The sequence below is a fragment of the Lepidochelys kempii genome, chromosome 17, assembly GCF_965140265.1.
Source record: "Lepidochelys kempii isolate rLepKem1 chromosome 17, rLepKem1.hap2, whole genome shotgun sequence".
Lineage (NCBI taxonomy): Eukaryota > Metazoa > Chordata > Testudines > Cheloniidae > Lepidochelys > Lepidochelys kempii.
This window is the reverse complement of record NC_133272.1, coordinates 22,535,293-22,548,385: the sequence shown is the minus strand read 5'-3', so window position 1 is coordinate 22,548,385 and position 13,093 is coordinate 22,535,293. Positions and strand designations below refer to the sequence as shown.

Here is a 13,093-nt window from a genome sequence, read left to right as displayed (position 1 = left end):
GTGCACAGGCAACAGCCATTTCTCTACCCTTAGAGAAGAGCCTGGCAGCACAGAGCACCTCATTGTAACTTTGTCTTGTTTTCAATTTGTGCACTGGAAGATGCTGATCTCTCTTGAAATGCTCATGGGAGGTGGGGGCAGCAAAGGTTCTATTTCCACACAGACTTTCTCTCCTAGTTTGCCAGGGGCTCATGCTAATTACCTTTGCACTTTTAGGTTAGCCTTTGGGAACTAAGCATCAGTAGAAAGAGGAAGCTGGGAGGACTGAGTGAGATGTCCTCTTGAACAGCTGAAGTGCATCCCTTCTGCGGGCAATCTTCTGAAGCATTGCAAAAACTGTTTGTCCATTGCTGGCAGAGGGTGCCCTAGTTGAGTCCAAAGGCACCCACCTAGGTCCAATTGGCTTGATTTGACAGAACTAGAATTTCAGGTGTAGGGAGGAGAGTCACATTGTGAAGTTCTTGTTTTTACTAAGCAGCTGGCTCAAAATAGGTTTTCGCTCAAGTTAGTGAGGAGCACAGAGGCAGCATTCCTACTGGGTAATTGCGCTGTGCTGTTCAAAGCCAGACTCAACAGGGCCGGGAAACTCCCATAGGTTTTAAAAGGCTGCAATACCGTTTGAGGAGTTTTTGTGGCCCTCCACCTCTGTCCCTTTCTCCATTGTATTGGTAGCTGCTTCTGCACAGGGTGAGCAGAGCTGTGCTACTAAACTTCATGCAAGTTCTCCCCTCTCGTAGGTGAGGATGACAAGCTGATCCTGTGTGATGAGTGTAACAAAGCCTTCCACCTGTTTTGTCTGAGACCAGCACTCTACGAGATACCAGATGGCGAGTGGCAATGCCCAGCTTGCCAGCCCTCTACCGCCAGGCGCAGCTCCCGGGGAAGGTGAGACCCTCCTTTCTCCTGCTGCTTTCGCTGGGGAGGAATTCTAATCAGGCTTTGAGAACTAAGGAGTCTTTCACAAAGAGACCAAAGCATTCGTCCTTAATCAGTAACTGCTTTTAGAGGAGGGAAATACCTAGATTACTTGATGGCACTTGAACAATAGCAGAGCGATCTTTTCAGGCTGCTCTTACATTAGAGCACCTGTGTTGTAGTGACCCATGACATTTTGAGGGGAGTAAATAACTTCACTGTAGCAGTGGAAAAAAGTCTCTGCAGTAATAAAGGGCTGCTATTAGTGCTGAAACTCACTTGGTGCTTCAGCTCCTTTGAGCAGTGAGTCTGGCTGCTTGCTCATAGGAACATGCTTCCTAGCACTGCAGTCCTTTCTGACTTCCAGCTGAGGTGAGCTCTCAGAAGTGGCCTGAACTTCCTGTCCATCCAAAAGAGAGAGGCATTGAGCCCATAGTCTGCTACTTAGCAGAGAACAATGTTGAGCATAAATGTTTGTTTGTTTACACCATGATAGCCAGATGTCACTCACCTTTGAACTCAAGACTTGATACCTACTTTCTCTCCTCTTTTAATCATAACTGTCTGTGGTTTGCATTTTCACTTATGCCAGAGGGATGAGACTACCAACTACCACCTGAAGAATAGGTTTCTAGCCAGCCTTCCCTCCAGACCAGTGATACAAAGTATATTAGACTGTCATATGCAGGTGGTATATGGGCCTAACAGTATTAATTACTCTCTGGGCACGGTTTGAAAGGAGTTTATCAGGCTTGTTCTGAAATGGCAAGGCTTTAACACAGCTGTTCTAGCATGAGATCACAGTTGCTTTGATGTGTCAGAGTCATCTGCAAGCTGCTTTGCTCCTGGATGTGAGCCATCAGGTGGAGTAACACCTGTCTTATCTATTTACTACTTTATTCTTCCCAGCTAGAATAGAATGGGAGAGAATGTTGGCCTTGGAACACCCTCCAGCTCTTAGTGTTGCATGAACTTAGTCTTTTTCCATTTAATTAATGATGGACACTTGACTCATGCAAGGCAGAAAATTCAAAATTGTAGCTCCACAGCAAGCATACCTCTGTCTCTTCCTGCACGTGCATATTGTTCTCTGTTCCTGTTTTTTGTTATAATTGTTACCCCGAATTAGATGTATGTAAAGGGTCAGACTCACTGTGCGAACCAGAACTTGTCATTTTATGACATCTGTGCATGTGTACCCTCAGTGCTTTGCTCGGTAAAGGTGGGAACGTAACTGTGATGTCTGCCTGATTGTTAGCGCATTAAATCAGCTCTGCTCCACGGAGGGCATGCAAAGTGGCACTGCTGTGAGATGGAGTAGGGAAGGAGACACTCTTCTCTCCCTGTCTCCTCCCAAACACTTCTTGAGCAGCCCTTTAATGGGGCTTCTCCGATATGACCATGTTTGCTGGCCGCCACCTTTCTTTCTTTGCTCCACTACCACTTGTGCACTCATGTTACATCTCCTGTTCGAACAAACTTAGTATGGGTTTGGAGGGAGGAGAGTTGAGGAAGAACTGGCTGACCACATGTGTGGAGAGTCTGGTAGGGCCACCTTGGCTGCATTGCACTTGCACAGTGTAAGCTGGTAGTGACTGCATGTTTCAGATGCTTCCCATGCATCAGTAGCATTGTACCTCATGAGCAAGCGGACTGCATACAATCAGTGTGGTATCCTGACATTCTTCCTCCAACCCCAGAGCACTTGTCCTTACTGAGGAATAACTACACTGCAAACAGCGTTAAATGTAGTTATCGGTAACATATTGCCGAGATGTGTGGAACAGCAGCAGAGCGGTTTCTCTCTGCACATGTATTCAGCTGTTGAAAGTTTTTAGCATTTGGGCTGAAATCTGTCAGCCCCAAAGTGATAGCCTGGAAAGTAGCAAGAGACTGAAAGTGCCATCTAAGCCATAACTCTAACATGATATCTTGGCTGAAAAAGAACAGATTGCTATAGTGTGAAGCAATTTGAAGCAAATGTTTGTTTTAGATTGAGGTGGTCAGCAAGTTTGTGTGTATGAACAAACATGCAGTGAAACTCCCAGGGTCAAGGCTAGCCAGGCTCTGCTAGTTTATTCAGAGAGTCTGACATCTAACTAATTTTCTTGCCTTTAGAAACTATACCGAAGATTCTGCTGAAGAGGAGGCTGAAGAGGGCGAGGTAGGCCCAGATGAGGAAGATGCTGAGGAGGATGAAGAAGAGGAAGAAGATTATGAGGTTGCTGGACTGAAATGTAAGTCTTTAGCTACAAGTTATCATGTGGGCTCAGCTGTAGTCTGTTCCATCTTTGTCATGTATCCTATCAGAGGCTTTGTGTCCTATCTGAGGAAGAGGTTGGGTTCTCACATGGATGTGTAAGGAGGCCCTTTTCAGAGAAGGCTGCAGACATGATACATTTGTGGAGAACTGGGAATCGACTGCCTTCGGTCCCCTTGCTACTTCAGGACTGAGACTGTCCTTGCAGCAGTTTAAATACTACGTCAACTCAAAGGAGTGGGAGCATGCTCGCATTCCAGTGTAAGGATCCACACTTCTTGATACACAGCTGATGCCATAAAAACTGCTGCTAAGCTGTCAGCAGGGGCCTGCAGCAGTGAAGGGTTAGCAAGCAGCATGATTGATTATTTGTTAATAGCCTTTTTACTCTTCAACATTTGCTGTCCCTGGGCAGTAGAATGCTGTCTCTCTTCCTCCACCACCCCAAAACTTACTTTTTTAAATGCAAAACTAAAAGTTATCTTGTTTTGGGATTAGGGGTGGGGAGTTAAATTCTTGCCTGTTGTCATGAGGTTCCCTTTGTACGCTATTAAAATTCACCTTCACTTGACACTGGCTGTTCTACAGGAAGTGACTATTGTCCAGGCTGTAGTATGAGTCAGGTTCTCTCCGAACTGAACAGACATTGACAGGGAAGCTTCTAATAGGGCTGTAGTAACTGTCTTCAGAGATTGATCTTTCTCAGGACGCTGAGGCCTGGTCTACACTGGGGGAGGGAAGGAATCGATCTAAGTTACGCAACTTCAGCTATGTGAATAACATAACTGAAGTAAACGTACTTAGAACTACTTACCACAGTGTCTTCACTGTGGTAAGTCGACAGCTGATGCTCTTCCGTCGACTCCGCCTGCGCCTCTAGCCCTGGTGGAGTACCGGAGTCGACAGGAGAATGCTCGGCTGTCGATTTATCACGTCTAGACTAAGCACGATAAATCAACGCCCGCTGGATCGATCGCTGCCCGTTGATCCAGCCACTAATGTAGACAAGCCCCGAGTGAAATAAAGTCACAGGATTCAAAACGTGTACAGTGTTGTAGCTGTGGGTCCCAAGATAATAGAGAGACAAGGTGGGTGAGGTAATGTCTTCTATTGGACCAACTTCTGTTGGTGAGACAAGCTTTCGAGGACCTGAAGAAGGGTTCTGTTTTAAGCTCAAAAGCTTCTCTCTCTCTCCAACAGAAGTTGGTCCAGTAAAATATATTACTTCACCCACCAGGGTTCAGAACGGCATTCCAGACTAAGTGAAACAAATGCTTCTCCACCCCAAATCCAAAAGTTTTTCCTGCCACGCTCCACCTCCTTTTTGTTTTTGGGGACTTTGACGCTGCCCTGCTGGAATAGATCAGGAAGCATGAACTGGAAAGATCCCTGAAATGCACATGCACACCATTTGCTTTCAGCTGAACCGTCATTGACTGAAAGTTGTAGCTTCAGACCAAACCCTTCAGCTAAAGCTGGTGATGGAATTAAGTGACCGAGACCTAGGGGATTTGTATATGTTCTCCCAACTGTCTCTAGCCTGGGAGTGTTTTGTATTACTGAGCTCCAGCTGGCTGGTTCAGGCCTTACACATTTTTCCATTTTGTTTAATTTTTGGGGTGTTCCTTGATCTTCTGATATAGATTGCTCTTTGTTCTTTGGAGTATCCATGTCCACACTTGAAGTATGTTCAGCCCTTGATGCATTCCAGTTCCAGGACCAAAGCGAGGGTTTTCAGACAATAGCAAAAGAGGGTTACTGTCTCTAAAAATAAAGCATTAAACTCAACCCCCAGCTTTACAGGGCATTAGCATGGAAAGGTCATAGTGGAAAACTTTTGTTTTAGTGGAGAAGTTCCAGTTAATCCTTGTGCAGCGTTTATCCTGAGGATAGAATATAGAATGTTGGATTGTCAGACATTTAACACATGCTGTGAACTTGACACACAAGCAGGAGCAACAGTATACAGACGTCCCACTGCCCTGACACACGCTGCTCCTGCAGGGAGCCTGACAAGATGATTTATTGGACAGGGACGGATTAGAGGCCACAAGTGAAGGACTGCTGCATTTTGGACATGGCTTTCGTATGCATTTATGACCAGGTGGAAGGCGCTTGCTCGGGAAGAAAGGCCAACGTACACTCAATGTACAGGGGTCGCAGGAGAAATTTAAGACCGGAGACAGTTCGTCACCACACTTGCATTCCCTCCATTTAAAATGGTGACAGGCAGGCTGACAAATGGGCAAAAACATTTATCTGGAACATAATGCAGCAGCCCCAATGTTTGGAATAAAATTCCATTGTTTACCAATTGGAGCAGCTCCCTGCCAGAGTAACTCGACACCCACTGTGAACACAGTTAGCTTTTCAGGGGGACTTAGCAACTGGCTTATCCCATTGTGTGGGCCACTTGTAAATGCCTGTAAAGGCACCCATTCAGCCATCCACACTCTCTGGCAGTGAGCAAGTGGACAACAGGAAACCAAGGGATTCCCACACATTTCTGGTCTGAACAGCAAAGGAAGGTGTAAGTTATCTCCAAGGCTTAACTCACCCCCCACTCGCCCCCGGCATCCTTCGAGAGCTTGGGGGTATAAGGATTTTAGTACTAGGACATTTCTGCTTCAACACTGCCACAGCTGAACCTTGCTCACAAAGACCTCAGAAATCCAAATCCCCTCCCAGCTAGAGGGCCTGCTAGCTCTGTGTGTGTGTGTGTGTGTGTGTGGTCACCCATGAGTAGGAGTAACATCCTTGCCAACCATCAGTGTCCATTCTGGAAAGGGGACATTTGCTTCACCTGGAGAAGGCCTATGATTGCTTGGCTTACTCAGTGTACGAGAAGTGAGTAAAGACTGGTGAAAAGCAGCACCTGTCCAGCCACAGTGTGACCGTCCCTGCTTTGGTACGACTGGGCAGGGATGGTGCAACTCTGTTTTAACCCTCTGGGGCCACTCCTCAGGGCACCAGATTCTTCTTTGAATGGTTGCACTATTGCTGTTATATGTGACTGTCTCTGCAGAGATTAGATTTTTTTGCTATTGTGTTTGTGATGGCGACAATCTCAGTGACTTGGCTTCTGCTCCTAATGTTATCACCTCTCCAAGAGGCTGAAGGGCTCTTGTCCATTGTCATCCTCTCTCCTTGGTTTGAGGCTCTCTCAGATTTCTCTCCAAAAGTGAACCTGTTCTTAAAACTGGCTGATTGTTTCAGTGAGACCCAGGAAGGCAGCCAAGGGCAAGCAGAGTACAATGATGTACCCTTCCAGGCAAGGCAGGCACCAAGGGAAGAAACAGTCAGTGCATGCCACCAGAGGACCCCGGCAGCGGGCCACACCTGTCAACGGAGCAGACATTGATGAGCTGGTAAGAGCCAAATTGCCCCCAGGAGATTGCTCACTTCATGAGTTATAAACTCAACAGGTGTCACACTTCCTTCCCCTCCCCTTCTCAAAGAAATGCCCTGAATTGTATTGTGAAATCCATACGGGACTGAGGTCTGCCTAACAAAGGCCATGTATCCTTAAGGGCCCAGCACAAACGGAGCACAGATATGCCAGGCATCCTTCCCCAGCCGCTTTCACACATTGTCCCCCTTGATTAGCAGGCGGCCTGCAGCTTGTTAAAGGGTTTTTAATAGTATCCATATGTCTGTGCAGAGAGGTGGGGGAAGGGGGGGAGGGGGTCCGGGATGGTGATAGAATGCCAGCAATGCCGGACCCTCGCTCCCCGAGCTTGGCCTATTTTCTGACAGTTGTTGTCCGGACGGTCACTCCCCAACCTTCAGGACATAATTTAGCTGGTTTAGGTTTCACTTGACATTTAATGAATAAAACCTTGTGTTTGAATAGAGCCAATCCTGGGAAGGGCGGAGCTGGGGATTCTGTGCTGACTGTCCTGGGGATGTAGCCATTAGGGTTACGTGGGGATATTGGCATTCTAGCACCATGGTGCGGTGTGGCAGGAGCTTCCCACAGATCTGCTGTACATCTAGTGACCAGTGTTAACAGTACTGCTGTTATAGCCTGTCATAGGAGCTCCTCCCAAAGTGCCCAGCATCAACAGCTGTTGCGTCTTGGGCTGGAGTGCAAGGCTTGGGGCTCAGGCTCCTGCTGCATTAGGGTGCCTGGGGTTGGGTAAAAGAATGGCTAGTGGTTCTGTAGTTGCCTTGTGCTAACGTATACAGGAGACCCCTTTTCTGCTGGCCTTTTCTTGTTGCTTGCTCGCATACTCTCCAAATCAGGGGAGGGGCACCATAGCCAACTAGAGGTACCTTTGAGTGAGGAATGGTCTCATCTAAACAACATGGTTGGCTGCTGGGAATTGTGGACCTTGGTAAAATATTGTCACTCTCTCTAACCCTCTGGGCTGAGGAGACAGGTCCTGTTAGCTCCCTGCCCCTCTTCCCAGCACAAATCTGATTTGTTGACAGTTGTAGCCTAGGTCCAGGTTGGGAACTGCAGTTCCCTCCATATCAATGTATCTGTATGCAGTGATCCCTGCAGAGCTCAGAGCTGAGCGGGATGCCAGTACGGTAGTGGCTGACCACCTACAAATCCCTAGGCAAATGGCTGGCCTTGTGCACTGCTTGTTTCTCGAGTACAGCAAAGCTTGGGGCCATCAGCTGCTGTTTGGTATTTAAAATGGCATGGTAGCCTCTGCTGCAGGCCTGTTAACAGGGCACCACAACTGCTTTCTTCCTCTCCTTTGCCTGTCTTATGCTGTCTACCCAGGGGGTAAGGAGGGGGATTTGCATACTCCATTTGTTATTTATTCTTTGGCCACTTGCTTTGACCATGCTGTCTTTGAACCTCTTTGAAAAAGCTTCCTGCCCCTGGAAAAAGGACAGGCCTGCCTGTAAACTATTCCTGTGAGAGCTTTTGGACAGGGTTCCCATTTTGTAACTCAAGCTGCCATGGCATTTCTTGGCTGCTAGCATCAAAGCTCCCGCAGCCAAGCAGTTTGCTTCTTGATTATTGCAGAGATGATGGTGGGGTTTGAACGCCTTAAGCGTCAGTTTTCACAGAAGTATCACTTCTCCCCTACCCACTGATGCACCTGCTTGTGATAGGATTGAAAAGGAAAACTCTACTCCCACTTTCCTCTGCTTGGGGCTTGTCCATGCAGTGAGCGAGCTAGGGTGTGAGTGAATGTTCAGCGCACTAGCCTGCCACACACAGTTACTGTGACGACCCTGCTGATGTGCATTAGAGAACTTTTAGTGCATGGTAGCAGGGTCCTCATGGCGACTTAGTGCATGGTACAGTCACACCCTGACTTGCTGCTCACCAAGCCTCAGTGTGGGCAAGTCCTTGGGAACTGTTTTGGCTACAGTTAAATCATATGCCAGTTCCTCTCCTTTTAATGGTTTGCTCCACTTTGTGTGGTTAGGTGCTTCAAACGAAGAAGACTTCACGTCGCCAGAACCTGGAGCTGCAGAAGTGTGAGGAAATCCTCAATAAGCTCATCAAGTACCGCTTCAGCTGGCCCTTCAGGTGAGGCACTTAGAGCTTCCTTCCTTGTGTAAACTATCCTTGGATCTCTGCTCGTGCAGTGGGACTGGCTAAGCCTCAGGGCTGCACGTAGCCATGGTTGCAGGCTGCTGCTGGCCTGGAGGCCTGGGTGTGTTAGAAGCAGAATAAGTACAGAGAAAGAGAAGTGGGTCTGTCTGTTACATTAGGGACCCCTGTGCTCAGTGTCTCTGGAGACTAGTTTCTATGGAGGGAGCCAAGATTGATTAAAGCTAGGGAGTGACGTGCTCCCATTCCCTTCTCTGCACAGTAATGGAAGCGGCCAAGCATTGAGGTAAGAGAGCAGTGTATTCTCCACCGCCTCCCCTGAAAACCACTCAGAGTTCCCTCCAGAGGAAGCATGTTCTAGTGGATATAGTCATCTCCAGCGTTCAAATTCAGCCTTGCCAGCAATTCCCTTCAGTGAAAGGCAAGGCACTTTAACTGCCTGAGTTTCCCTGTCTGTAAGCAGGCCACCTCTCAGGGGATGTTGGGTGTTTGGTTGGCTTGTAAAGGGCTCTAGGCATCAAGGTTTATTGTGGTGGTGCTGGGAGCTGCAGGTCCGTGTCAGTGGATATGGCCAGTTTCTGTGAGTGTCCTGCTAGTATCTAGGTAATACCAGTGTCTGACGCTAATTATTCTCCTGTCTTTGTGACTCCTTCCTCGGCAGGGAGCCAGTGACCACAGAGGAAGCTGAAGATTACTTTGAGGTCATCAGCAACCCCATGGACTTCCAGACTATGCAGAGCAAGTGCTCATGTGGCAGCTATCGCTCTGTGCTAGAGTTCCTCTCTGACATCAAACAGGTGTTCTCCAATGCTGAGCACTACAATCAGAATGGGAGCCACGTACTGTCCTGCCTGGAGAAGACAGAACAGTGTTTGATTGACATGCTGCACAAACACTTGCCTGGCCATACGTACTCACGCAGAAAACGCAAGAAGCCCTCTGCCAGGCGCCAGGGACTAGAGGAGCAGGAAGGGGACAGTGAGTCAGAGGCCACTGAACATTCCAGGGGGCGAAAGAGAAAGAAATGAGGAGCAGGGAGACTGGGGGGAGACAGAGTTGGAGCAGGCCTTCTGGTGCTGCTGGGCGGCAGGCTTGGCTGTCTGAAGGGATTTAGGAAGCAGCAGACACTTCTTGATTAATCCAGCCTTTCCCATGACCAGTTCTAGTTTGTAATTTCTCTGTATCTTCCTGAAGTATTTGGCCATCCATCAAGTGAGCAGAGGTGACTTACTGCTTCCAGCAAAATACATAAAGCTCTTATGGGATTGTCCTGCTAGAAGAAGAAGGTGGGAGGGCAAGCGGAAGAACTGGCTTAAGCCTCATTGGACAGGGGAGTGTGAAGTCTCCTCCAGTTTGGAGCACTATCCGCTTTCTCGGAATGGAGCTGCTTCCTTCCCCTTTAGCTGAGCAGCCAACACTGGAGCGCTGTGGGATCTGCTGCCTGTGATGTGAAACCAGCCCTCCTCTAGTATGGGGAGGGATCATGTTGCTTCACAGAAGGACTGAGTGTGATCAGGCCAATGGCCCTTAGTTCTTGTATGTGTATATTTATATGGTGTTAATTTTGAGCCCCCAATGAAGGGACACGTAGAGTGAGCAAGCACATACATTTATGGAGATATGGCTTTCACCAGCATCATAATACAAATGGCTTTGAGGTGCTCTTGCTTCTCTCCTCTGTTTCTTCTGGGGGAGCGGTCTCCTGAGGTCGTGCTCTGAGGAGCTTGTCCTTTCTTCTGACTGCAGCGGTCCACTTGGACATGGCAAAGAATAGACTGTTGGTTCCCCTGCTCACCTTTAACAGCACATAATCATGTAGCCCTTCGAGTGGACAAACCAAATGCCAGAGGCATATCAGAGACATGGCATTCCCACACATCCCGTAGAAAACCCCGGGAGGGGAAGCAGCAGAAACTTGTTCCATGTAACTTTTTAAATTAATTTTCTAGTTTAAGTCACTTGTTTCTAGCAGTGAGCTTGTATAAAGAACACCTTGTAAGATACCTTTGTCTTGCTTTGGCACATGTACAGTACAGTTTATATGAAAACGTGTTTGCTTTATATTTTTCCCTCTAAAACTCCTGTTTTCCTCTCAGTAGCTGGAGTTAAGCTGGGGGATTTGTTTGGGGAGGGGGGAGAGGTCTCACTGATCCCTTTCTAATTTGCTGTCTACTTTTATAGTAATACCTCCCCTAACTCAGCCTCCCTTCCCCCCAACCCACCTGCCATGCCCTGTAATGCAGCAGAAGGGCAGACTCTGACTTATACAGCGGTTGACTAGTGGGAAAGATAGGTTGTGCTGGGGGGAGAGACATTGCTCTGTCATGAATCCCCAACACCTTGTGCCACTTGAGTTATTGATTTCTGTTTAAGCAAAACTTTTTTTTGCCACTCCCTCCGTATGACAGATTTTGGTCTAACAAAATCAGGGTTTGAACCTCTTATTATGTCTTTAAATTGGAACAAAATAGCTGTGTGGCTATTCTGTACTGATCATTAAATTAAAAAAGAACCTGGTGCAACTCCTATGATTTGAGAATAAAAAGGTTAATGAAGATGGCAGCCCAGTGTTGTGTATTTGTTTTTGTTTTTTTTAAACCAAGCACTTGGTTCAGTCCTGGGCTGTTAGTCACTGTTGTGAGCCTAGAACAGAAGTCCAGCCTCCTTCTCTCCTCCCCACAGCCCCGCCGTCCTATCCCACTGGACTAGCATTGACACTTGTGTTTGGCACCCCCATGTCTTGTGTAGCTCCTACACAGCGAACCCTTTGGAACTGTACATTATTTTAAAAAATAATTGTCATTCGGGGGGGGAGGGGGTTCTGCTAAGGGCTGTACTTGTAATAAATTGGAAATTTAAAAATAAACATTATGTACTTGTGTTTGTAAAACTGCTTCTAGAGAGTCCTTTCCTGCTGCCAGTCCATGCATAGCCGAGTGGTGCTCGCTGCAGGGCTCTCCCCCCATCGCAGCCCATTTCTGAATGGTTGGCATCTTGAGGAGAAATGGGGCTGCTTTCACAAAGCAACTGCCCGTGTTCCATGAATGAGCTGGGGAAAAGGGGGAGACTGGATGAGTGGAACTAATATGTAGGAGGAAATATACCTCATGTGCAACTGTTCAAGGTCTGTACAAGAGTCTGATACTGTCACTTTCAAAACTTTAAATAGTGCGGTCTCTTATTGCTGGGGGTGTGTAACAGCCCAGAAGTTGAGACTGAGAAGGCTCCCACCAAGGCTACTTCTCAGGCACCTAGAATTCTGAAGAAAACTGCCTTTTAGGCTAGAGAGGAAGGCATGGCTTGGTTATTAAGGTACTGTTGTGAGACTAGATTCATAGGGTGCAGTTATCCCAAAGTAATTCCTGGAGCAAAGCTTTTAGGGAAAAACCCAGTCTTGATTTTAAAAACTGCCAGTGATGAAGACTCCACCATGATCCTGGTAAACTGTTCCAGTAGTTAATTACCTTTACTGTTAATGTAAGCCTTATTTCCAGTCTGAATTTGTCTAGCTTCTGCTTCCAGCCATTGGACTTGTAACTGGGTCTTGGGCAAATCACTCTGGTCCTCAATCCCCATCAGTGAAATGGGGATAATAGCACTTCCCTACCTCAGTGGTATTGATACATGAAAGAATGTGAGTTGCTCAGATACTCCCATGACTGTACAAGTGCAGTAGGCTGCAACGCTTTGCTTCCCCACCCCCAAAGTGAAATTTCTGGGGAGTTTACAGTATCATTTGGCTGGTACTTTGAACAAAACTTCCTCGCTAGTTTCATTGAATGCTTGTCTGGCTCTCACGATCCCAACAGCTTCATTTTCAATGTTATTGAGGACACGTCCCTTTGGCATGTCTGAAGAAACGTGACTTCCAGATAATGAAGTTAGCCACTGAGGACATTTCACACTGCTTAACACACAGAGGAGTCATGCTGCAGATCTACACAGAAGCCATGCGGATTGGGACACGATGGCTTATCTCCGTGATTAATTGCCCATTCGAATAAACAGAAGAAACTAAAATCTTGGGCCAGATTGGAAACTTTTGCTGGTGTTTATACTATCAGTTCAGGGTGTGATTATTTTTGTGGGGAGGCACCATTTTTATACTGGCAAAAGTCCTCATGTAGACCCAGACCAGCATGAAGGTGCTTTTGCCAGTACAGCTTCTTTTACTTGGGACCAGGTATAGGCTGTAGCCATATAAACTTCTTTTTATGGACAGTATAAAAGCTGCATCTGTGCTTGGAAGATATGCCAGTACAGCTACACTTGCAAATCTTTCCTAGCAAAAACTAGGTTTCTCCTGATGCCTTCTTGCATTTAAAGGCAAAATGCTAAATAAATGCAAACCTAGTTTTTGTAGCAACTGTCTTGGAACTTACCAACTTGGAACCATG

At 47.1% G+C, this 13,093-nt stretch overlaps 1 protein-coding gene across 2 annotated transcripts in view; it reads left to right on the top strand.

The window, feature by feature from the left end:
- The window catches only part of BAZ1B (bromodomain adjacent to zinc finger domain 1B), a 90,294-nt gene extending 79,036 nt beyond the window's left edge, over positions 1 to 11,258 (top strand). For both annotated transcript variants that reach the window (XM_073315626.1, XM_073315627.1), the window contains 5 exons: positions 738 to 885; positions 3,034 to 3,152; positions 6,392 to 6,543; positions 8,569 to 8,672; positions 9,358 to 11,258. In XM_073315626.1, coding sequence (XP_073171727.1) covers positions 738 to 885; positions 3,034 to 3,152; positions 6,392 to 6,543; positions 8,569 to 8,672; positions 9,358 to 9,724 — 890 coding nt within the window. In that variant the 3' untranslated portion in view covers positions 9,725 to 11,258. The remainder of the gene's footprint in view (positions 1 to 737; positions 886 to 3,033; positions 3,153 to 6,391; positions 6,544 to 8,568; positions 8,673 to 9,357) is intronic.
- The last annotated feature ends 1,835 nt before the right edge of the window (positions 11,259 to 13,093 follow it).